The 24,679-nt window shown below is 39.0% G+C and overlaps 3 protein-coding genes across 4 annotated transcripts in view; all 3 read left to right on the top strand.

Moving 5' to 3' along the window:
• Positions 1 to 631: 631 nt before the first annotated feature.
• On the top strand, positions 632 to 12,653 carry LOC106516008 (cationic amino acid transporter 2). Of its 2 annotated transcripts, XM_014006136.1 has the most exons (14): positions 632 to 739; positions 1,003 to 1,094; positions 1,596 to 1,910; positions 2,196 to 2,569; positions 4,188 to 4,343; positions 5,404 to 5,569; positions 5,694 to 5,830; positions 7,542 to 7,764; positions 9,277 to 9,413; positions 9,506 to 9,608; positions 9,690 to 9,823; positions 9,927 to 10,093; positions 10,190 to 10,298; positions 11,883 to 12,653. In XM_014006136.1, the coding sequence occupies exons 4-14, from the start codon at positions 2,200 to 2,202 to the stop codon at positions 12,011 to 12,013; spliced, it is 1,833 nt and encodes a 610-aa protein (XP_013861590.1). In that variant the 5' UTR covers positions 632 to 739; positions 1,003 to 1,094; positions 1,596 to 1,910; positions 2,196 to 2,199; the 3' UTR covers positions 12,014 to 12,653. The 2 variants fall into 2 exon arrangements, with proteins under 2 accessions (XP_013861590.1, XP_013861589.1); XM_014006135.1 differs by lacking the exons at positions 632 to 739; positions 1,003 to 1,094 and having other exon boundaries at positions 1,587 to 1,910.
• Positions 12,654 to 14,389: 1,736 nt separating this feature from the next.
• Positions 14,390 to 18,147, top strand: LOC106515947 (platelet-derived growth factor receptor-like protein). Its single transcript, XM_014006029.1, has 7 exons — positions 14,390 to 14,609; positions 14,782 to 14,918; positions 15,511 to 15,653; positions 15,760 to 15,911; positions 16,052 to 16,345; positions 16,710 to 16,849; positions 17,696 to 18,147. The coding sequence occupies exons 1-7, from the start codon at positions 14,528 to 14,530 to the stop codon at positions 17,906 to 17,908; spliced, it is 1,161 nt and encodes a 386-aa protein (XP_013861483.1). The 5' UTR covers positions 14,390 to 14,527; the 3' UTR covers positions 17,909 to 18,147.
• Positions 18,148 to 24,097: 5,950 nt separating this feature from the next.
• Positions 24,098 to 24,679, top strand: part of n4bp3 (NEDD4 binding protein 3) — a 32,058-nt gene continuing 31,476 nt past the window's right edge. Inside the window, exon 1 of the mRNA XM_014006133.1 lies at positions 24,098 to 24,333. The gene's annotated coding sequence lies outside the window, so the exon portion shown is untranslated. The remainder of the gene's footprint in view (positions 24,334 to 24,679) is intronic.

Raw genomic sequence — 24,679 nt, 5'->3', positions numbered from 1 at the left:
TTTAAAAGAGTCGATCATCAGATATTGTCCAAGATTAACCTTCAGGGTGGATATAGCTCGCTAGCAGCCTCGCACAGAGGATCTATCCACATCATCATTTACCCAGAATGCTTTGTGTGTAAATAAAATGGCTCTGTCCGTGTAATATATTTTTAAACTTTTAGTTTAAAAATTATAAAAACTAAATATCCTACAGTATTTTTACAGTCTTTATTTTACAGGTAAAATACATGTTTATCAAATAAAGCCTAATGTTGCAACTAATCATGGATCCTTTTAAAGGTTTTGAGTGCACCAATCATTTAAAAACCCTAAATTTCTCTGGCTACCKAACTTTGGGAGTTTAATTCATTGTTTCATGCTCAATTCTTTAAAAATCTTCACTCCTGTTCCCTAAAACATCGATTTAACTGTTACCAACTGACACCATGAAATCACAACTTTTTTAAAAGCCAAAAACTATTGTTTGCGCTCATAAGGTTTTTTTGTTATTATTACTTGTTGACATTCTCAGAGGGATTTAGAGTTCCCACCCTGCGTACAATAATGGGCACATTATGATCCCAACTGGTCGGCACTGAGAAAGGCCACTTTGTAAGTAAGTCCAGTGAGTGGGAGGGTCACCAGGGGGGGCAGTCTTGTATATATCAGAGCAATGTTCCCCTCATCCAAGTCCTCAGCACGGATCTCTGTGGGTCTCGCAGTCACCGGCTGCTCCTCACTAGCCTGAAGAGAAAAGGTAATAATCTTATATGTGTGTCTTTAAATCTGTGAACCAACTGGGTTTGACTGTTTGGCGGTTTGCTGGCAAACGTTGCATCTGATGTGACTAATGCTCAGGAGAAAAGCCATAAAGGTCCCATTTAATGGTTATTAAGGAGGGTTAACAGGACCATAATCAGCCCTGTGATCATAAAAAAGGAAACATCACGTGTGTAGATGCTGTTATTCAGTTAAACATTACCCGCCCCCCCTCKACTTGAGAATGTTTTTCCCCCTCAGCTGGACAGATCCAGCCTGCACAGAGTTTGGTCGAAGTCATCCTCCTGGACTTCCTGCCTGCCTGGTGAAGTGGATGCCAGGAGGGATTATAGGTGAGCTGAAACCCCCCATGATGGGTGGGGGGGACTGAGAAGGTATACCTCTCTGAAGCAGAGCGCGGGCAGCCATGAAAGCTGCATTGTTCACAAACTTTCAAGGCTAAGAGTCTGGCACACCTTTAGAAGGAAACATGGTTCCAAAAAAATWAATAAATAAAAAGGCAACAAGTCTAACAAACTCACGTAAGACGATGTATCAAAACTAAACAAGAAGATTTTTCTACCTTTGCCTCTTTTAGACACTCATTATTCTCTTCCATGAAACAAACCTTGAAGTTATCTGGGAAGCCTTATCTGTAAAAATAAAAAAAAGAAAAAGAAAATCCACAGATTTAGCCAACAAAAATGTGAGAAAAAAAATATAAATTTGTTTAACTCCAATATAAACCTACTTTTACCTTAATAAGATATCAGCAATAATTACAAACTAGATGAAGAAGCCTTCTTTTATCTCTCTGTGCTTCTGACTGACTGTTCTCTGTTTCTTTTTGGCAGCTCAGAAGTAGGTCTGACTCGGTCCAAACGGAGGGGCTCTACAGTGTCTGACATGACACTGCAACGCTCCGCATCTCTGACGGAGTCATTTACTGCATCTGGCAGCATTTCTAACAGTGTGTGAGACTCACGTCTGAGTAAAGGGCAGTCCTGGTGCGGGGCGTTGTTTTTTTCTTCTTTTTTTTTCTGTCCTGTGAAAACTCCAGGCATCAGCACTATCCCTATCACAGGTAGATAAAGGAGGGCATGCATCAAACCAATCTGGGGTTTGAGCCTGTTGTGTCTCATAAGCCGACCTGTGAGGCATAAATAAAGGTGAGTGAATGCTTTTTTCGTAATCGTTATTTTGTAATTTTTTACCAACYGAGCTAATCTTGTGTTTGAACATTGTGTTCAAGTGAAGTTTTGGACTTTGAGAAATATTTGCTCCTCTTTTGAGYCTGACCTGACAATTATTCATTGACACATCTTCTGATCCTCCTCTCCCTCCCCACCTTCCTCTCTGTCTCTTCCACTTGTCTCTCTGTCTTGATAACATCAACCTGTCGCTTCCCATTAAAAAAAACATKCCCCTCATGTCATCCTGAACCAAACTCTTAGAAACATGCCACGCAACGTGGTCAAGTCCTTTCTGGTGAGCCTGTCTCGGAGGAAGCCCATCGAGCCCGACGGGGAGCAGTCCACCTTCAACCGATGCCTCACCACCCTGGACCTGGTGGCCCTCGGAGTGGGCAGCACCTTGGGGGCCGGGGTCTACGTCCTCTCAGGAGAGGTGGCCAGAGACACGGCCGGACCCAGCATCATCATTTCTTTCTTCATCGCGGCCTTGGCGTCCATATTTGCCGGACTGTGTTACGCAGAGTTTGGATCCCGGGTTCCCAAAACGGGCTCYGCCTACCTTTACAGCTACGTGACGGTCGGAGAGCTGCTGGCTTTTATCACCGGCTGGAATCTGCTGCTCTCTTATGTCATAGGCAAGTAATGATGCACTTCTCTGTTCATATTAATAATGTGGCTACAGGTAGTTTAGAAATATAACCTGTAGGAATTAACATTTGATTGAACTCATCTGGCCTGCATGAAAGTTGGGCACTGATGAAACTGCCTGTGAATCTTTGTTAGCAAAATATCTCCTGAACTGAATCCTGATTTCTAGTGAAACTCTCAGAAAATGATCAYCACAGGAACATCTATTTTGCAGTGTTAAATCAACACTTAAAGAGTTAAATCTGACACTGTGTCCAAGTCTGGTCCTCATCTGCTGGTGTCAATTTAACTCTTTCCATWGTGTTAAATTTTCAGAGCACAATTTAACTGTAAACTGAATTAAAAATTAACACTGACTAACACTGTACAGTGTTAATAAAACTTAACACTTCAAGTCAAATAACTCTGATGAGAGTAATTATGATTCTAAGCAGAGTTAATAAGATATTCCACTGTGGTGACAAATCAACTCTGATTCTCATGCTTTTCAACACTGCATCAAATTATTGATGGTTAACACTGGAGGTTCATTTACCTCCTATGAGTATTAATTTGACACTTGATCGTGTTGATTATTTCCTCTTTTGCTATGTAGAGAGGTATAAAACAGACACTATGATGTGTCATTACACAGCAACACTTTAGAGTTAAGATCAACTCTTTTCAGTGTTGCATTAACTCTACACACTAATTGCTGGATAAGCGTATTGGAGTCGACCTTCACACACCAGGAAGTGCCTCTCACGCATGGTGTCGATTTCTGGCCAATAATACAAACTTAAACTCGATCAGCTGATAAAGCTGAACAAAACAAATAACCAGAACAACTAATTTTTACTCATGAACTTCTTTAATAGTCATAAGCATGCAAAAACATCAGGATTACCCAGCATTCCTTGCTGTGAAAATACTGGTCTGTCTGGCATGAGGTGGAAGAGGGCGGGGCTTTTCAGAATACTTTTTTCAACACTGCATGGTGTCATATAACAACACTGTTAAGTGTCATAAAAGACTTAACAGTGGGCGGAGCTTACTGAACACTGTCTAGTGTTGAGACAACACTGAGGAAATCAACACTGTGAGTTAACACCAACACTGGGAGTCAACTCTAGGGGGAGTTAAATTAACTCTGAAACGTTTAACACTGACATTTTAACACTGGTTTTTCTGATTTACTATTGGAGTCAACCTGATTTCTAATGGTGGCCGAAGCTAATCCACCTCAGCAAACACAAAAATGGCTACAATTCAGTCAATTTTACAAATACAGAGTGTTGTGTAGTAGTAGCTGAGAGTCACCCCTACATAGTGGAAATTTTCATCAGCACTGACACATTTTCATTTTAAAATTAGATTAAATTAAAAGCAGGAGTTCAAAACACACAACTGATCCACCATCAGTAAGACGGCTCTGTACTGTTTCTCTCTGAACTTCAACCTGACTGGGAAGCAGATTTTTCTTAAGAAAATGCAAGGGATTGGTTTAAGATACCAAACATAATATAACAACAGGAAGGAAATATTCTTATCAAACGCTTTGTGTTTATGACTGCAGTTAAATAGTGACGCAGCCTTATTGTGAGTTTATTGCCTCTTTCTGTTCAGGAACATCCAGTGTGGCCTTGGCGTGGAGTGGGACATTCGATGACCTCATCGGRGGGGTCATATCCAAGTTCTTTGAAGAAAATGCAGCCATGGGCCTCCCTGGCCTGGCCCCTTACCCAGATGTCTTTGCAGCTTCTCTCATCATGATACTCTCAGGTACACACTGACGGTGTTAAACATTAATATCATAGTTTCTGAAGGAAACAGTGCAGTTATTGTCCAAAAAGTTCTAACATTCTTCTATAAAACCCAGCAGTACTTCAAGACTTACTTATAGCCATGACAAAAGACCAATGTTTTACAGAAATGAAAAGTAAATCCAGACTGAGAAAAATGTTTAAAGCAACAGAGCCTGAAGTAGGTCACCACTTGCTGACTGAAAAACACAATGCTGACTGAAAATTAAGCCTCAGACGAACTGCTGCTCTGCAAAAACTATAAATTATAGCAAATTCTGAAGCTGCAATGTGACAGAAGGTTCTGATCATCACAAATGTGAAGTTTTCTGTCTCTACGATATTTTTTGTAGATCTTGTAATTTTTACAAACAGCCTTTACTTCTAATTTTAAAAACGGGTTAGAGCTCAGAAATATAATTTATTAAAGCTTGGCTTTGCAAACTTTACAGTCTGCTGGGTTCTGAGTGAAAATAAGCTTACAGCACTGAAAGGCACACAAGYTTAAAGAGGACAAATACACCACGTTTTGATGAAACAACTGCGTAAAAAGTGTTAGCATTGTGGAAATGGGATGCATTTATTTACACTTTAAGAACGTTAAGAACACTTTAAGAATTATAAAGTGTGACATTTTTACACTGCAATCATACTAAATTCTCCAAAACTTAATGAAAAACACACTTTTATATTTTAAAAACTGTTAAAGATATCAAAATACCAGCTAAAACATGAAAAGTTCAACTTTTTATGACCTTTTTAAATTGTTAATGATGATTTATTAAAATCTTTTTGATCCCCAAAGARGGAACATTTTAGATTTGTGATTATGTTTACATTGTCAACAAATATCAATGAACCCTATTCTTGATTAAGACAAATGTTTTAACTTTCTCTTTTTAGTTTTAATACTACAAAAAAATCATGATGAAATCAGAATATTATTTAAAAAATCTTCTCAATAAGAGTTTTTCAGTGCTTATACATCAACACCGTTAACAGCTTAAATATGTCAATAACATTTCACCTTTCACACAAAGGCGTGTTGGCGTTCGGAGTAAAAGAGTCAACGACTATCAACAAGATCTTCACAGCCGTCAACATCTTGGTGCTGGTCTTTGTGACCATCTCTGGCTTCATCAAAGGGAACATTTCCAACTGGCAGATCAGTGAGGAGGCGCTGATAAACGCCACCGCAGAATACAAGTAATGTCAAAGAGCATTTCCATCCTGACGCTGTTTGGGAGTGTCCATTATCTCACCTTATCTGCCTCGCATTTATCTCAGGTTTTTTGTAAATATGTGATAATGCTTTTTTCCCATCACGCAGAAACCTGAGCTCTACGGTCAACGTGACGAGCATTTATGGAGAGGGTGGATTCTTTCCATACGGTTTTAGCGGAACCCTGGCTGGAGCTGCAACCTGTTTCTATGCATTTGTTGGATTCGACTGCATTGCAACGACAGGTAAAAAGAAAAAGAGGTAGAAAAGAAGTCAATTAGACCACATAAAAGTATTATATTACCATTACTGATATGTCTCATGTTTCTAACTAGTAAACTTGAATAAACCCAGGCAATAAAATAACAAAAGAAAAAACTGTTGCAATAAAGTGCAATAAACATGCAACTTTTGTAGCCTTAGATAATACCCCACAATGAACTTTTAACAGCTTAAAACTATAAATAGTGATGACAATAAAAAATTACTGCATGTGAATCCAGCTTCTTCCTGTCTATTGACCAACAGTAGAGGAGTTGAGCCAAGAAGGGCCACCCACCTGATTTGTATAATGAGGCAGAAATGCATAAAGTTAAATAAAAACAGGAGATAGAAAAATGTAAAAACAACACATGGAAATAAATGTCTTGGGGTGAAAAACATTAAAATAAATTTAATAAAAGAACTTAAGAGACACAAATGCATCTACAAGTAAAAGGAAAAACAAAAAGACATTTTTTAAACAGCTAAATTTCAATTAAGTGCCAAAACATATAATTTGTTGAAACTAAACTGGAGAAATGTCAGTTAAATTATAAAACATGAGGTACAGTTCTTTTTCAAATTAATTAGTGCATGTTCTGTATTTATTTATTGGGCCATTTATGCCTTTCTGCTTTTATTTTGAATCATGTTGGTTTTGGTTCTCCATATTTTATTTTCACCATAGATTACTCCATATTTTACATCATAAATAAACAAAAGACTCAATGATTTAGAGCTGGGAGCTTTATTTGAACAGTCATAACAAGGTTTCTCATGGTTCAGACCAATCTGTCTATCTCTCTGAGAGAGCAGCAACATCAACACTCGTTTTTCCTATTTGTCTCTATGGCAGTGGTCAGATAAAACATTACACTCTCAAACAGACATCGTTTTTATAGCTTGTCATAACATCGGTAGACATTCTGACTCCAAGCAGGTTCGACTGGGGCACTGTGGCCTTGATCAACCCATAAATTTATATTCACACTTTCTTTTAGTCTCTACAGTAGATTTGCCTTATTTGGAACCAACAAGTCTGAAATAATTTGTGGGGTAGGGACCAAACACAATGACTTCTGACTTATCATCTGGTAATTTAAGAAAATATTTGGCTATTTAAAATTTATTGTCAGTAAGACAAGCTGTAAGATTAAAAAGGCTGCTGAGATGGAAGAAAGCCAAGTAATGACCCCTGAGCTAAACCACAACTTAGACGTGTAATTAATAGCATGAAAACAACCAAAAAACTAAAAGAACTGAGTGCTGATATATCTATCAGCACTCAGTTGTAGGTCATTAGTCTAGTTGATGAGCTAAGATTATTACTGACCTAAATCCACAGTGATCTCTGAACTTTGAAATGATCTAAAACCAAACTGAAAGCCGTTCAAAACACTGTTATCATTCATAAATGATAGCAAGGGTGCAATAACTTCTGTAGCGTACCCGAGTAAGTATTATGCTATATTACTGATTACCTGTGATAGATTACTTACTGCAACTGTAAGAGAGAGCAAGTGGGGTTTAAGCAATGGATAATGCAATGGATGGATGGATGGATGGATGGATGGATGGATGGATGGATGGATGGATGGATGGATGGATGGATGGATGGATGGCAGGTCTGTGATAATTAAAATAAATATCATGAGTACCAGCCTGGTAAAAAGCCATTTTTCCTTTTTTTTCAAGGTGAAGAGGTGAAGAATCCCCAAAAGTCTATCCCTGTGGGCATTGTAGCATCCCTCCTGATCTGTTTCTTGGCATATTTTGCTGTGTCTGCTGCCCTCACGCTGATGATGCCCTACTACATGCTCAATGAAAAGAGCCCCCTGCCTGTGGCCTTTGAATATGTGGGCTGGGGTCCTGCCAGATACGTTGTGGCTGTGGGATCACTCTGCGCCCTTTCCACCAGGTCTGTAACGGAGGTCCTGTCATTGTTACCCCTGAATCCCAAGCAAAATCTTTTATATAACCATGTAGACATGGTATTTAAATGTTTACTCTCATATTTACCAAGAAATATATCAAATGAACAATCACCAGTTGCCCTCTCACTGTTCTCTAACTGATTTTACTTGTGTTAGAATTTGGCTCTTATGACCAATAACTTTCACAAATGTTCAGTCAGTTGAGTGGTACCTAATTAAGTGTCTGTAGGACACAATTACAAAGAGTTATGAGGGTTCAGGATGAAAACATAGAAGAAGAGAGAAAAAAATATTCCAATCAYTATGTCAGTATTTGTAACTTTTTGTATTGCCATTTAAGTGGCTGCCATAGCCTGCAACAGAGGAGAGATCTTTAAGAAACATTGGAAACGTTTTCCGTTTCGATCAGAGTAGAAGACAGCTTTCATATCAGTTTGTTCGAAGGTCAAGAGGAAGATAAGCCCCTTTCAAAAAGCACTTCTGCAATCTTAAAGTTGTTCATAAAACACCAACTTCCCACACAGCGTGAACTTTCATAAATGAAGTGACTTTGACATGGAGGACATTGAAACATTGGTCAGACATCTTTCATTTGGCGTTTCCTCAGTCAGCTGATTGCAAAGACAATCTTTATTTTTTTTATCACACTCTTGAGCTTTTAGCCTTTTCTATACCGACCATTACTGCTTTGTCAATAAAGGCTCCCTTTTTTTTCACTTAAGGCTCCCACATACTCGGGCGTACTGTGTGCGGTCCATGAGCCGTGCGGACTCTGCGCATATTGTCCATGGGTGTTTGAGGCTTCATACTCAAGTGTTCTGACCGCCTGAGAAATACTTTAATTTCTTGCAATTTTAGTCATGATGTCAAGGACGAGGAGGAAGAGATAGTTTTAGCATTTTAGCTTTAAAATAACAAAAGAAAATAACTTACCTCACCCAGGATTTGAGCTATTTCCTCCTACGAATTTGTTGCTCACTGAAAGTCTTTATATTCCTTCATTGACGTATCATAAAGTTTTCTAATCTCCTCCATGAGATGCTCTTCAGATTTTGACTCCATTTTGTCCACAAATGACACCGATTCTCACCTTTATCTGTTTGGTGTCGCATCCAAAACAGTTCAACATGAATTTGCCGGGCAGTTTATTGTGCATCACCGCAAACGTAAAAAATTGATCTCTGCACAGACCAGTCCAGCGGTTGGCCGCTTCGAGTCCGCATTGAGTCCACCTCGAGTCCGCACAAACCTCCTCAGAGCAAAGTACGCCSCAGTGTGTGAGGGACTTTACTCACCTGGAGGCTCAGGGGCAAAACAAGGCAGGCTGACTTTAACTGACTCATTCTGCCTTGGTTGGTTTGTAAATCACACCAAAACAGCAAAAACATTCTGAAATGATCTAGGTTTTTTTAATTTATTTTTTGAAGCACTGTTTTTCTGTTAATCTGTTTCTAAAGTACAAACAAGCTGAAGTGAAGTTGTTCTTGTCTTTCCAGTCTTCTGGGTGCCATGTTCCCGATGCCCCGAGTTCTCTTTGCCATGGCAAGAGATGGACTGCTGTTCCAGCCTTTGACCAAAGTCACTGCTAAGGGCAGTCCTGCAATATCTACTATAGCATCTGGAACTGTTGCAGGTACAGAAACTGCAGCTATATGTGCGGTACCATGTTGAAGGTAATGGACTTGAAGTGATCCAGTCTTTTTTGTCTTATTTTTAAATCTTCAGCAATCATGGCCCTCTTGTTTGATCTGGAAGCCTTGGTGGAGATGATGTCCATCGGTACTCTGTTTGCTTACACACTGGTGGCCATATGCATCCTTATACTGAGGTACATTTGTTTGTGGAATGTTTTTTGAAGCCATATTGCTAATCTTGTAAATGTGACATCTTACTTTTCTGTATAAATAAGGTACCAGGCAGATTCATCCAAAGACTCTGATCTACAGATCAATAACTCAACCTCTAGGTTTAGCTTTTTTAAACCTCCATCGTCTCCCAATTCTTCAACCGCTCGGACGGTCACAATCTTGACCGTAATCTCTGGTAAATAAAAAAATATATAAAGATGAGTGAAACATTTTAGGACTCTTCGAATGTTTTATCTATTTATTTGGGTCTTTTTTGTGTTTCCTTTGTCCTTCTGCAGTTGTGGTAGTGGTCGCTCTGTGCCTCACCTTAGTTCTGGCCATAGGTCCTCTGTCTCGCATGGAGGCTTGGAGCATCACACTCGTCTGCATCTTTGCCCTCATTCTTCTGCTCATCGTTGTTTTTATCTGGTTGCACCCACAAAATCCTACAAAGGCTTCTTTTATGGTACTAGTACTTTAACTATTCTAACCATTCAAGCAACAACWGGTAAGCATATATTCAAAATTAGAAATAATCATATGTAATATTCTATTCCTATAGGTACCATTACTTCCTGCTCTGCCTTTAGTGAGCTCATTCATCAACATCTACTTGATGGTGCAGTTAGGATCAGCCACGTGGCTACGATATGCTATCTGGATGTTAGTTGGTAAGACCATTGTTTTTACGATTAACAAGATGTTATCATACTAACTACTAAAATATACTGTCCACACAGTACGTTTTGTCTGGCTCAGTTCTGGTTGACACAAGGCACCAACAATAATGCTAGGCCCTGATACCACAAAGAATGATGGCCTTTCAGTGYCCCAGATGTGGTTTGCCAGAGGTGGTCCATGCATGGGCCAGCACCCCATGAACCAAGTGCCACAACAGGGCCAGCTGTGGCACAGACAGATTTTGGGCCACATAAACCAAACCAAAGTTGGGCCAGTTGTGGCATGCTATCTTTCTAGTGGACAAATTCAAAAGTCACTGGTGCATAGTGGTGAGGACTATTTCTTCAAATATTCAWAAATTTAAGAAGTAGTATTGTAAACTCTGACAATGATACCCAAAAGTGTTTGCTGCTTTAAAGGTCCTTGCAATTATTGCAGCATTTTTCTAGTTTATTTGTAGTTTCTTGATGTCTCTGAATGAATATTGAAACATTGCTAAGGTCTGGTTCTTGCTTTGATGCAAGTCTTTAAAAATGCAAACATTTGGTACAAAAGACCTCCATGGTGTGCCACATCAATGCTCTCTGGTAAACAGAAGCCCAGTTGAATTTTGAGTAGGGATGTCCCGATCCAGATGTTTTGGCTCCCGATACAATCAGATTTTTTAATGATTAATCTTTCCGATACCGATCCAATACTAATCCGATAGCTTTATTTCTTTTCAAGTTACAAGGTTGGTAGTATTAAAGCGAGCCCTGCTGTTCCCACCATGAGAAACATGCAGTTTGCAGATTTTGCAAGATGCAGTTTCAGCGTCATTGTTTTCCATTGAAAAGTGTTCCCACACTGTGGACATGGTTGCATACTTGTGTGCATCTTGACTTCTTAACGGCAGTTGTAAAGCATGATGATGCTGAAAACTGTCGCTAAAACTGGATCGTCCCGATCACATGACTAAATCCGATTCTACCCGATTTTAAAAAATGGCCATATCTGTCTGATACCGATAGTGAATATCTGATCGGGACATCCTTAATTTTGAGTCAATAAACTATGAAGTTGAGCAGTATATCTTCCCACACAGCAGATAGGTGTGGGCCAGTGGTGGTTAAGCTGGCACTGCTGACATAGCAAGTGGTCTGTCAACCAGATGTGGGTCAGGTCTGGCAGTGATGGCACAACTGCCCCGGTCGTGGTTTAGTTGARGTGGCCCAAATCTGTCAATGCCACAACTGGCCCGATTATGATTTATGTGGTGCTGGTCCACGCATGGACTACCTGCGGCAAACTACATGTGTACCATCAAAAAGGCTGTCATTCTTTGCGGTTTATGGGCCAAGTGTTACCTTTCAGGTATGGACATGTGGGRCAGAACTGAACCAGACCATTTTTGCTATGTGGGTTTGCTCTGACAACTCATGAATACCTTTGCTACCAGTTGTGTTTAAAAAACGATGTTAAACAATAACTAAGAAATTAACAGGCATGCTAATATTTACTTCATCTACAATGGCCATCGAGCTGAGCTTTAGCTCTGAACTGTCTAACTCTATYTCCTTTGTTTTTGCCTGCAGGGTTAGTGATCTATTTTGGCTACGGCATCTGGTTCAGTGTCCAGAGGAAGCGTCTCCGGACCAACCAAACACCCATTGAAACAGTCAGCGGCAAAACAGAGAAGGACATCGAAAAAGAACATAGATTCTGAGCTCAGACGGAGTGAAAACATATTAACTCAGATGTTACACTGAGTACTTGTTCTGAACGTGGAGCTGCTGTCCTCCATGTGTCCAAGCTTATCCATCTCTAAATGTTTGAGAGAAAACCAAGCGTGCGGAGCAGTGACCTTACTTGGTAACATTTTTTTATAAACCAAACTGCAACTTTTTCACATCTTTGTTATGTATCCATTTCTCTGTCATAATCTGAAAACTTTGAGAAACAACCTACACGTTTTTTTAGACATTTTATAAAACAGGGTATGGTTTTTAAAGTCATTTTGCACATATTTAAACGACACTAAATTGTTTAACATATTCTAGCTTGTATGTTGCCTTTCACAGAAACTTTTAATCTGCTKCTGGAATAACCACAGCTGTAAAATGTGTAAATATACTTCAGTGCATTTGGTTAAAATAATAACTAGAGGTTATCTGAGTTCATTTAATTGATTTAAATTATTAGACTGAACAGATATGAAAAGGCTAATTGAAGAACTGTATGATGTATGTAAAGTTGTACTGATTATTTTGTTTTTGAGTGTAAATATGGAAACTTTTACATGTTTGCTAATTTTGTGGCTATATGTGTTTTCTTAAATTAAAAAAAATCAGTCGAGTTTTACAGTGCTTTTGTGAATTGGAGTGGTTTTGTTTCACGGTTCGTTGACTGATTTTAAAAGAAAGAAATGCTGCAGTTCATTTCTATCTACAGGTTTGACTTTAACAAACTGGCCGAGAACAAAAGGACCTTTCTAGCCAGCTTTTTGTGGGTCATGTTCAGAAACACGGCTTACTCAGTCAGTCATATGGAAAGATTTAAACAGTTTACACCAGCATGTCATGTGTGTTTTATTAGAAATGTGTGCCTTGTTTAGAAGAAATCAGTTTCTACCGGTTGGTTGGTAAACTTGCAAACCTGTTCTCATGCCAGAAAAAAAATGTTCTAACAAGCAGTAGACATCTTTACAGTTAAAGTTAAATCCTGTTTTACAGCAGGATTATTCCCAGCCTTAAATTTATGACTAATCCTTTTAAAAAGTGATTAAATAGGCACTGAAATAATAAGTAAGTAAACAACATGCCACAGAGTGTGACATTTTGCTGGAGTATCAGAATAATTTTCTTTAAACACAATGACAAAATAACCAAACACAAACTGAGTGGCATTGTGTATATAAAACAGTTGTGATCTTACACCTTCAGGATATAAGGAACAACTCCTTTGATGACCAAAATGTTCATATTTTTAGAGATGTTTTGAAAGGGGAGGTAAGGGAAACTTATTTTGTCAAACAAGATAAAAGCAGCAGAGGAGGTCTCAGATTTCAGCTTTCCACAACTTCCAGTGCAGCGTTGAGCCTGATACCCAGTCAGCTTCACTCTCATTCACACCTTCACACYTGACCAAAGTATCTTTTGTGCTGGAGTACCCGTGTACCAAGAAACTATAGGTGACATAAAGATTTATAAAAGTTGTTTTTCACATGAACAGCTATGACATTTTTGAGCTTCAAAGTGGATTTAAGWCAACAAGATTCTCTTTGGTCATGTCCCCACTCAGACTAGCCATTAGCTCATCAATCTAATCAGACTTGAACTACATTTCCCTGAGGTTGTTCAAAAGCTTTCTACAAAAAGTAAGTTATTACTTGTTTGTAAATCTGAATTTCTTTTCTAAATTGAAATGGTACACTCTTGACTTGAGGCAGCAAATTAACACCATATAGGAACACAAATCCTGTTTATCTTGTTGATAACTGTTCATGGAGTAACAGAATAACTTAATCGCATGACGTTTTAAAGAGTTGACCATTGCTGAAATCTGAAAAAGCTGAACTTTAAAATGCTTATTCTTTTATCCCCAACAATAACTGATCTGAAACTAGAAACAACCTGAGCATTATCAAACGGATACCTGCTGTAATTGTATCATTACATGAAGTTAATCATTACGAAAAACAGTCATTTCAGCTGAAAGACCTTTACTTCCTTATTTATCATATCCACTCTGGTCTTTAAACAATCTATTTTAAAAGTATTAAATCAATGTAGAACACAATGACCGTCACATAACAAAAAAAGTTTTTAAAAAACTGCTAAATAAACATTAAACTTGCGATCTTATGAGTAAAATTAAATTCAGTTGAATGTGGAGATTTCAAGACAAAGTTTGAAATAAATTGTGAACAAAGTTAAACTGTGGAGATTAGGAGGTTAGTTTGTAACTAAATGTTTGTAATGGACAGACCACAGCCCTCTGGGCAGCGTTTGCACACTTCCAGTCCAGCAGCAAAGTAAACAGGATCTGGGGCCCTCATTGGTCCGGACGCTCAGGAGGAATTTGGGGGTGCTGCTGCTCCACACTCAGTTGGAGGAATGTGTGAGTTCCTGCTAAACTGCTCACCTTGTTTTCCGTTTAGGTTTTTGTACAGTGAACTGACTGCGTTGGACCTCGCGAACTAAAGAAGCCACACGCCACTTCGATAATCCACCGATAAACCATGCTGCTARTGAACTTATCTGGGTTGAAGTGGGGACTGGTGCTGACCTCTCTCCTGGTTTCTGCCCTAATCTCTGAGTTAGGTGAGTTGCTTTGATTCMTTGCTGTGAACTTCTGACAACACACCAAGGAAGGAACATTTCTTACAGTCTACTTCGAAAGCTGGCTATGATTAATTAAATAATATATCCAATATCCAGTTTCTTCATCTGTTAACTACAGTTGAACCGCAACATGTTTCTTATTGTCCAAAAGATGCTCAAGAACAGAAGACCGCTGTAGGAACTAAACCTAAACTTGGTAAATCAACAAATAAAGTGCCAAAACCTGGGAGAGCAAAACCAAAAATCAAACCTACACTTTCAACTCAGTCCCAGACCTCCCTAATCCAGGTAGGACACCATCATTATATTTAGTCATTAGGGGTGTAATGGTATGATTTTGTACTGGGGCAGTTTGTTACAGACACCTGCAGGTAAAAGGAACTAAACTACAAACTCATTGCTCACAGGTGATCATCAATCCCATCTAGAAYTGGGTGAATATTTTATTTTCCTGCATTTTACTGATAGCTGCACCAGAAAATGAGCAGAGAAAATTATAATCAAAACATTTTAAACAATAACTATATGCACACATTAAAAATACTGGTACTACGAAGTACCCATGTTACCCTGAAGGATATATTTTGTACCTGGTTGCAAAATATGTTCATTTATGGTATAAACAAAAGGTCTAAAACATGTATTTMTTATTTTAAAGCTACAAATGAAAAGACACAGGTGCGCCACCAACGGGGGGACAGTGGGGGCAATGGCCACCCCTAAAAGATGGTGGCTTATCTCAATAACCAAAAGAACAAACATAATCTCTCAACAGAATCTGTTGAAGCCTGATGCAGGCATACTGCTGCACCCTAATYTTCATCTTTTTAAATTGGTTTTATTATTTAATTTCTAACTGTCATGTATGTAATGCTTAAAGGTCCTTAACAGAGGTAAGTTCAAAAAGGTTGGTGACACCCTGAGCGTACAGACAGGAGACACTTTGGAACTGAGATGTAGAGGCAAACCTGTGCAATGGAGTGTCCCACTTTATCTGGAAGAAGATAATGACGGAAGACTCAGGTAAACTATGCAGTTCATAAATCTTTATTACGGGTCGTGATAAGAGAATTATAAAATCAGCTTGGGTCTGTATGTTCCTTGCCTGGTTTTATGTTTTCCCCCGCAGGATTGTCCAACACCAGCGATACAACACCCTGACTTTAGTCAACACAACAGGTGCGGACACAGGAGAGTACATCTGTTACCCAATGTTCTGCGAAGACCAGGACTGCAGGAAAGAGTACAATAAAGCAGCCAAAGTCTTCATATTTTTTCCAGGTATGGTAAATACTGTACATTTTATTGAGAAATACTCATGGTGATCATAGAACTGAAGGCTTTCCTTTACTAACAGCTGAATGGAAATCTTTCTATAAATCTTATCAGCAATTTGCCTTATCTTTCAATGAACCAACCAGACCCACAAGAATTATTTGTTCCCTCGTCCAACTATTATGAGATGATTCAGCTGAGGAGCAACTGGCCAACGGTCCTCCCCTGCCAGGTGACGTCACCGAAAGCCAAAGTGACCCTGTACCGGGAGTTCCCACCTGCGCAGGTGGCAGTGGACGGGACAGAGATCTCCTTTGACGTGAAGAAGGGCTTCACCATCCATCGTCCTCGACCTTTTCACGCTGGAGTGCTGTACTGTGAGGCCAGTCTGGGCGACCTGAGGCAGAGTTCCATCAAGTACATACTCATCTATGTTAACTGTGAGTGTTGTTGAGAAGTTATTCATTTTCCCTCAAGCCCCAAATCACKTGAGGTTCAAAGAGACAAGGATCAACATGAAAAGGATAGCTCAGATCTCTGAAACTGGCTGTGAACAAGTCACATTTTACTTGTAGTAGGTAGCTCTTTGATTGGGGTTAAGACCAAAAACTGTTGCCACCAATTCAGAACTACTTCAGTCTTCACTTCACTTGCAAAAAGTTTTCTGATTTCAGATTGTTACACCAAACATTTTGAGACTTTTAATTWGATTTTTACTGGAATGTTAAACATCAAAAGACGCATATATAAAAAAACCTAAGTTAAGAGACTGGTGCCTAACAAATAGTTGRCCTTTGCAATCAGATCCCACCACAGCTCCCGCTCCAGTGATCCAGGCTTCATCCAACTCGGTGTCTGTGGGGGAGAACCTGCACGTTAACTGCACTGTGATGGGAGAACAGGACGTGACCYTAGAGTTCAGCTGGGAATACCCCGGACAGGAGGTCAGCCACAGTTTCAAACTGTAAAAATTAAAACCCAAACTCTACGGTTCACTGTGCGCAAGCTACAACAAACTAACCACATTTCTTCATGCATTGCTTCCATGAAGTCAACCTTTCTTGTGATTTTAGTTGTTTTTCTGAAGGTGGCCCTGTGATGGGCTTACGACCTGTCTCCGTGTCTTGCACAGTGCTGGGTTTGGGCACCTGCAACCCCTGCAACATATAAAAGGAAAGATGATAAAGCTAATGAATGGATGGATATCTAAAGGAATTTCTTGGTTTTCCCTGACATTTGGGCACATTTTTCATCAAAGATACATGAACTGAGAACTTGCCAAACAGTAGATGAACAACCTCTTTTAGGTCCTGCATTTGGTCTTTGTTGAATTTATTCCTATTTCATTAAATCATGTCTTTCATATCTGGCTGTAGATCTATTATTAGGACTGACTCTACTGTTTGTCCCAAACTGCATGTCATGCTGAAAAATATGGCCTGGATGGAAAACTAGTGTTTAAAAAACTGCAGACAAAATTATTTTTAAAAGCTTCAAAAACTGTAGAACTACTAATTATATCACTTCAAAATATTACAAGAATGTCTGGCTTCTTGGAAGCAATTAATTTCAGATTATTAACTAAGCAGCTGAGTGGTGATTCTTTGCAGCTGACCTTTAATCACTCTAGCTTACCTTGTCCTTTTACTTAGTTCATTATTAGTCACCAGGCTTTGATCCTGTGGACTGAGAATACTGACATGCAACAAATTATTAATGACCCACCTCAGCAGAACTCAAATGAGTGACTTTCCCTCCCATCATCATCATCATTTCTGTTCTGGTTGCAGATTGGGAGGCCCCTGTACACTCAAGACAGCGTCAGCCGGGTGAGCGGAGGAAGTGCTCGTCAGCAGTCTCGCTCTGTCCTCTTGGTGGACGAGGTGAGAGAGGTGGACCAGGGGACGTACACCTGCACTGCTGAGAATCTGCAAGGAGCCAAATCAGTGTCCACCACCGTTAAAGTGCTTCCCAAAGCTAAAGCCAAGAAACCACGAGTGTGATGCTGCCGCAGGTCATCGTCTCTGACAGAGAAGATGAGGACGTTGTCCAAGACCAGCAGACATCTGTCCAAATTCACAGCAAGGCTTTGTGTTTATGAGCAATAGACACACAGTTTTTACCTGTTGTTGCTCTGCCACACAAGAGCATAAAAAATACAGGTCTTTCTCAAAAAATTAGCATATTGTGATAAAGTTCATTATTTTCTGTAATGTACTGATAAACATTAAACTTTCATATATTTTAGATTCATTGCACACCAACTGAAGTAGTTCAAGCCTTTTATCAGTTTTAATATTGATGATTTTGGCAAAAAAGTAAAGAAAAACCAAAAATCCCCATCTCAAAAATTAGCATATCATGAAAAGGTTCTGTAAACGACTTATTAACCTAATCATCTGAATCAACAAATTAACTCTAAACACCTGCAAAAGATTCCTGAGGCTTTTAAAAACTCACAGTCTGGTTCATTACGCAAAACCACAATCATGGGTAAGACTGCTGACCTTACTGCTGTCCAGAAGGCCATCACTGACACCCTCAAGCAAGAGGGTAAGACACAAAGACATTTCTGAACAAATAGGCTGTTCCCAGAGTGCTGTATCAAGGCACCTCAGTGGGAAGTCTGTGGGAAGGAAAAAGTGTGGCAGAAAACGCTGCACAACGAGAAGAGGTGACCGGACCCTGAGGAACATTGTGGAGAAGGYCRGATTCCAGACCTTGGGGGACCTGCAGAAGCAGTGGACTGAGTCTGAAGTACAAACTTCCAGAGCCACCGTGCACAGGCGTGTGCAGGAAATGGGCTACAGGTGCTACATACCCCAGGTCAAGACACTTTTGAACCAGAAACAGRAGCAGAAGCGCCTGATCTGGGCTACAGAGAAGCAGCACTGGACTGTTGCTCAGTGGTCCAAAGTACTTTTTTTGGATGAAAGCAAATTTTGCATGTCATTCAGAAATCAAGGCGCCAGAGTCTGGAGGAAGACTGGGGAGAAGGAAATGCCAAAATGCCTGAAGTCCAGTGTCAAGTACCCGCAGTCAGTGATGGTCTGGGGTGCCATGTCAGCTGCTGGTGTTGGTCCACTGTGTTTTATCAAGGCCAGGGTCAATGCAGCTAGCTTTCAMATTRTGGAGKACTTCATGCTTCCATCTGCTGAAAAGCTTTATGGAGATGAAGATTTCACTTTTCAGCATGACCTGGCACCTGCTCACAGTGCCAAAACCACTGGTAAATGGTTTACTGACCATYGTATTACTGTGTTCAGTTGGCCTGCCAACTCTCCTGACCTGAACCCCAGAGAGAATCTGTGGGATCTTGTGAAGAGAAAGTTGAGAGACACAAGACCCAACACTCTGGATGAGCTTAAGGCACAAGACCCAACACTCTGGATGAGCTGAAGACACAAGACCCAACACTCTGGATGAGCTTAAGACACAAGACCCAACACTTTGGATGAGCTTAAGGCACAAGACCCAACACTCTGGATGAGCTTAAGGCACAAGACCCAACACTCTGGGTGAGCTTAAGGTCTCTATCGAAGCATCCTGGGCCTCCATAACACCTCAGCAGTGCCACAGGCTGATTGCCTCCATGTCACGCCACATTGAAGCAGTCATTTCTGCAAAATGATTCCCGACCAAGTACTGAGTGCATAACTGAACATAATTATTTACAGGTTAACTTTTTTGTAGTAAAAACACTTTTCTTTTATTGATCGGATGAAATYTGCTAATTTTTTGAGATAGGAATTTTTGATTTTTCTTTACTTTTTTGACAAAATCATCAATATTAAACAATAAAATGCTTAAACTACTTCAGTTGGTGTGCAATGAATCTAAAATATATAAAAGTTTAATGTTTATCAGTACATTACAGAAAATAATGAACTTATCACAATTTGCTAATTTTTTGAGAAGGACCTGTACATGAAGACCAAGCTTTTAAAATATTACCAAAAAAAATGTCGAGCAGAACATCACAGGGATGAGTTGGATCATCAGGATGTGCTCATTTGAACCAAACGTATCAGTAAAACATTACCACCCTACTGGTCTTATTGTAACTGAAAGGCTGTTTCATTCAGAGGGCAGCATGGCCTAACAGTAAACTGTGGAAAGATAAGCAGAATAAGGACAAATCTGTTACACCAAATGCAGACATCTCCAAAAATATACAGTTATTTTTTATTTAATCATAAGAAATATGATGTCTTTTAGTGTCTTTTGCAACCATCTTTTTACAAGATCTCAGTGCATCAGTTACACGGCCCATTACTAAAATTTTTAATCTTTCTATTACACAAAATATGTTTCCAAGCATGTGGAAACCAGCCGTTGTTGTTCCCATTTTTAAAGGTGGAGATCCTCATTCCGTGACAGACCACAGACCTATAAGTACATTGCCCACAGTGTCTAAAATTGCCGAGAAACTGGTAGTAAAACAAATTATCAATCATCTAAACACCACACCCTTCACTCTCCACCCTATGCAGTTTGGCTTTAGAGTCAATTACTCTATTGAGACTGCTACTTGTTACTTCACTGAAAACATCAGAAAACTGTTGGATCGAGGTGGGGTGGTTGGTGTTGTGTTTCTGGATCTCAAGAAAGCCATTGACACTGTTTAACATGAAATCCTGCTGAAAAAACCATGCAGTTTTCATTTTTTCCCCGGCAGCACTTAAATGGATTGAGTCGTATCTGACTGACCGTTCAGAATCCTGTCATTTCATTRAGCAGCTCTAAGACTCTCAACTGGTATTCCTCAAGGATCGACCTTAGGACCTTTGTTGTTTTCGCTTTACATAAATGATCCTCCATCTGTTTGTGCTGATGTATCTGTTCAAATGTATGCTGATGACACCGTAGTTTATGTTCATGGCAGTAATCTCTCCCAGGTGGTTGAGAAGCTCACTAACTCCATGSTTAWTATCACAGCTTGGCTGAAACACTCTTGCCTGCAGTTGAACACATCTAAGACTGTGGCAATGTTTTTTTTTTTTTTTTTTTTTTTTTTMTTTTTTTTACAAAATCCATCACTAATTTCAGTGTTGAGCCAGATGTTTTTGTATCAGGAGAGAGGTTGCAGATAGTATCCGAATAAAAGTTTCTGGGAGTGGTAATTGATTTAAATTTGTTATTTAAAGCACATATCAAAAGGGTCTGCAATCGTATTAAATTTAACCTCAGTAACGTCAGACATATTCATTATCAGATGTCCACACAGGTAGCTAAAATGTACATGCATAGTATGATTCTGTCCCACATCAATTACTGTTTACCTGTTTGGTCTCAAGCTAATGCTACACCACTGCAATCACTCTATAAACGCACTGTAAAAACTCTGGATAAGAGAACAAATATGGTACAAAAACATGGTTTACTCAGTTGGGAAAATATTATTAAATATTCAAACTTACGTCTCATCTACAGAATTATTCATGGTCTATTAGCCCCTCCACTTCAACAGTTTGTTAAAATCCTAACATCTAATAATGTCAGAACCAGAGGTGCAGTTCGGGGAGACTGTGTTATTCCTCTTAGGAAAAGTGCTTTTGGTAAAAACACCTTTTCTGTACGAGCTGCCAACGAATGGAATCTTATTCCTGTGATCATTAGACACTCAAGTTATAACACATTTAAAATATTGTTAAAGAAATGGCTTATTGATAATCAGAGCTGTCAACATTAGACCAGCTCTTGCTCCCCTCAGTTGTCATCTTGTCTCATGTGTGGGTTTATTGTTTATTGTTTGTTTGATGTTTCTTTTACTAGTTGGTTTATGTGTTTTTATATGCATTTTAGCTTATAATATTTTAAGTATTTTAAAGTGTACTGTATTTGTTATTTTGTAATTATGTAGTTTTACATATAATACTTTTACATTTAATATTTTAGGGTGACTTTTACCATCTGTCTGGGGACTGCAGGTGAAAACTAGCCTTCTGGCATATTTACAGAAATGTTATTAACATGCACTGTCCCTGTAATAAATAAAGGTTTAAAAAGAACAAGTTATGTCTTTGGAGGCAGTGTGCTGCACTCCAGTGGAGGAACAATAAAAACTATTTGTTATGTCTGAGTTTGTTGTTGTGTTTTATTCAGAAGCAGGCATCCTGGTTTTACCTGGTGTAGTGAGCTGACTGGTACTTCTTGTCTGATAAAGAGATGGAAACCTTTTTAATCCCATGTGGAAATGTGAGGCATCCATTTGGTTATATTGAACAAAATCAGTAAAAAATTAATGAGGAGAAATAAAAAGTAAAATACAAAAGAAAAGAAAAATAACGTATCGCAAGGATGAGTATATGTAAACATATATGTATATATTGACTTGCTTTGAGAGACAAAAGGACAAAAGCAGCAACTTTCCAAGAATTTAACATGAAGCATGGGCTTATGATAATAGTCATGACTTTTCAAATGCACATTTGAACTGTGAACTGCAGAGTAGAAAGTAAGCCTCAAACAGTCTGCATTTTATGGTTGGATTTGTTTGCTGTTTCTGGTCGTATGTTTCACCCTTTGAGACAGTTTTCATTCATTCAATCCCAGTTTGTCTCAGCTCCTCAGCTGTGTTTTATCTGCTTTTTAACTTCAGCCCTGTAGACCTAGGCCCAAAGACCTTCTGCTTTTAAGTGTTCAATTTGCATTCTGGGTCTGAACCATCGTCATAATGTGACACAGTCACCATGCAAAAACTATAAATTGATTTTTGAAAAATCTATAGCCCGTTAGTACCAGAAGCATCTGGTTCTCACATAAAGTTTATCAGTTTTTACACGTCCACAATATTTTATGTAGAAGACGTACATTAAAAAAAGACTTCTGGTTCTGAGCTTTGCTGTGAGAGTTTGTGTGTTTGTGGGCACACTTTGCACTCTGATGGTTTTGATTGAAACTATGGTTGGGGGAAAAAAGACAAAAAGCCTATATTTTGTGCACAAAGTGTATAAAAAATTATAGCCTTGTGGGGATAAGAAGAGGTTGCAAGTTTAGACAGCTAAAGTGTTACAGTGTGACAGCCCCTCACTGCTTGTTTTTTTCATTTTTGTCTTTTTATCTACATCATACAATGTAGCACACAAATTCTGATCCAGACACACACACACACACACATTTTAATGGATCTTTGTTTTGGGTATTTCTAAAGCTGCAAGAGGAATAAAACGTTTGGTGAAAACAAGAATAAATGTCTTACCTTCCAACATTCAAGTAAATTTTGTTAAAAGAGAGAGCTGTTATAATCTTAAGGGAAATGAAATGTTTGTGAAACCTTGGTTTTGTACGAGCCTGAAGGAGCGATCCACTTTAATCCAGGGAATAAGATTATGGAACAACATGAAAGATGAGGTTAAAAATGCCAGATCCTTGTACATATTGAAGAAAATGATAAAAGCAAGTATTCTGAAGAAATATGGAGAATTATAAGTGAATTCATGCTAATTGTTGTTTGAGTTGGTGTCTTAAATTTTGTTTTTAGTTCATTTTTAAGTGTTTTAAGTTGTTTTGATTTTTGTTGTATTTTACTTTTTTTTGAACATATTTTGGTTCTAAAAAGGGGCAGGTATAATAAGATTTATTCTTCTTCTGCTGCCTTTCACTTTATTTTATTTTATTTTGATTGCATGATTTTTGTACTTTGTTAATTTGTGTTGCAAATGAAATGAATAAAGAACTACTACTACTAAAGAATAAAACATCACAACAACTAAGCCAACTTTGTTTTTTTAACATGTTTATTTTGAAACTACGGCTCAGAAAATGTCCATAGGTTCCTACAATATAAGTAAAAAAATCTACTCTTCATCAATTCTTTCTGTGAGTTTGAAAATAAACTATGATATCTTTTAAAGATTATAGCTGTTGACATTATTGATAATAAACCCATTTTAACATAAACTTTTAGTTTACCTTTGAAAAAAGTGATAAATATTTAAATAACTCATTTCAGAATCTTTTTGCACAACAGAGCATTAGAAATAACCAGCCAGGGAATATTTTCTGTAGAATTTGATCATGTTTATCTGGAGTTTCTCTGCAAAAATTCAAATTCTGTGCACTGTTTTAGTTTCACCTGCAGGTGGCGCTGTGCGTCCTGTCATCTTAAAGCCTCTCTGTGCAGATACGGATGGGGAGGGTGGGAGACAGGAGTGGGACAGCCTGCCTCTTGTGTTTCCTCAGTCTGCTTTCTGCTGTTCAAACCTCTGGGAGGGAAAAGGCTCAGTCCTGCTCTGTGCTGCTTCTCCTCTTCGTTTGCAGCCCGATCCAGACCCAGATCACCTCTGAAATCTGGGGGAAAGTATCCTATCCAGCATTTCAGTTGTAGATTTTTTTTGTTTTGTTTTTGTTTTMGGGGTTTCTGTACAACCCAAGCTGCGGCAGAGTGCCACTGTTGCTCAGAGAGATGTCCTGCACTCAGAGGAAGGTGAGTTTTTCTGATCGCTCTCATGCAGTTCTGCAGCAGCACTGAGGGTTTAGTCAACTTTATGTTGACTTTAAAGCTTATTCAGACAGTTACACTCACAAATGGGCAGGATCCTGTACACAGGAACAAGTGTGTGAATTTGCATTGTGTATTTAGACAAAAAGATGGAGCAGTATATCTTTGTCTTTTAGTTCAGGTCACTCCTCAGCTTCAGTGCTTTCCAACACTGAGCTGAGAGTCCTGGAGAGTTTTGGGGACAGAAGCTGTTTCTTCTCTGTGTGTGTGTGTGTGTGTGTGTGTGTGTGTGTGTGTGTGTGTGTGTGTGTGTGTGTGTGTGTGTGTGTGT

This window comes from Austrofundulus limnaeus, unplaced genomic scaffold, assembly GCF_001266775.1.
Source record: "Austrofundulus limnaeus strain Quisiro unplaced genomic scaffold, Austrofundulus_limnaeus-1.0 Scaffold34, whole genome shotgun sequence".
Taxonomy (NCBI): Eukaryota; Metazoa; Chordata; class Actinopteri; order Cyprinodontiformes; family Rivulidae; genus Austrofundulus; species Austrofundulus limnaeus.
This window is presented reverse-complemented; position numbering and strand designations above follow the sequence as displayed.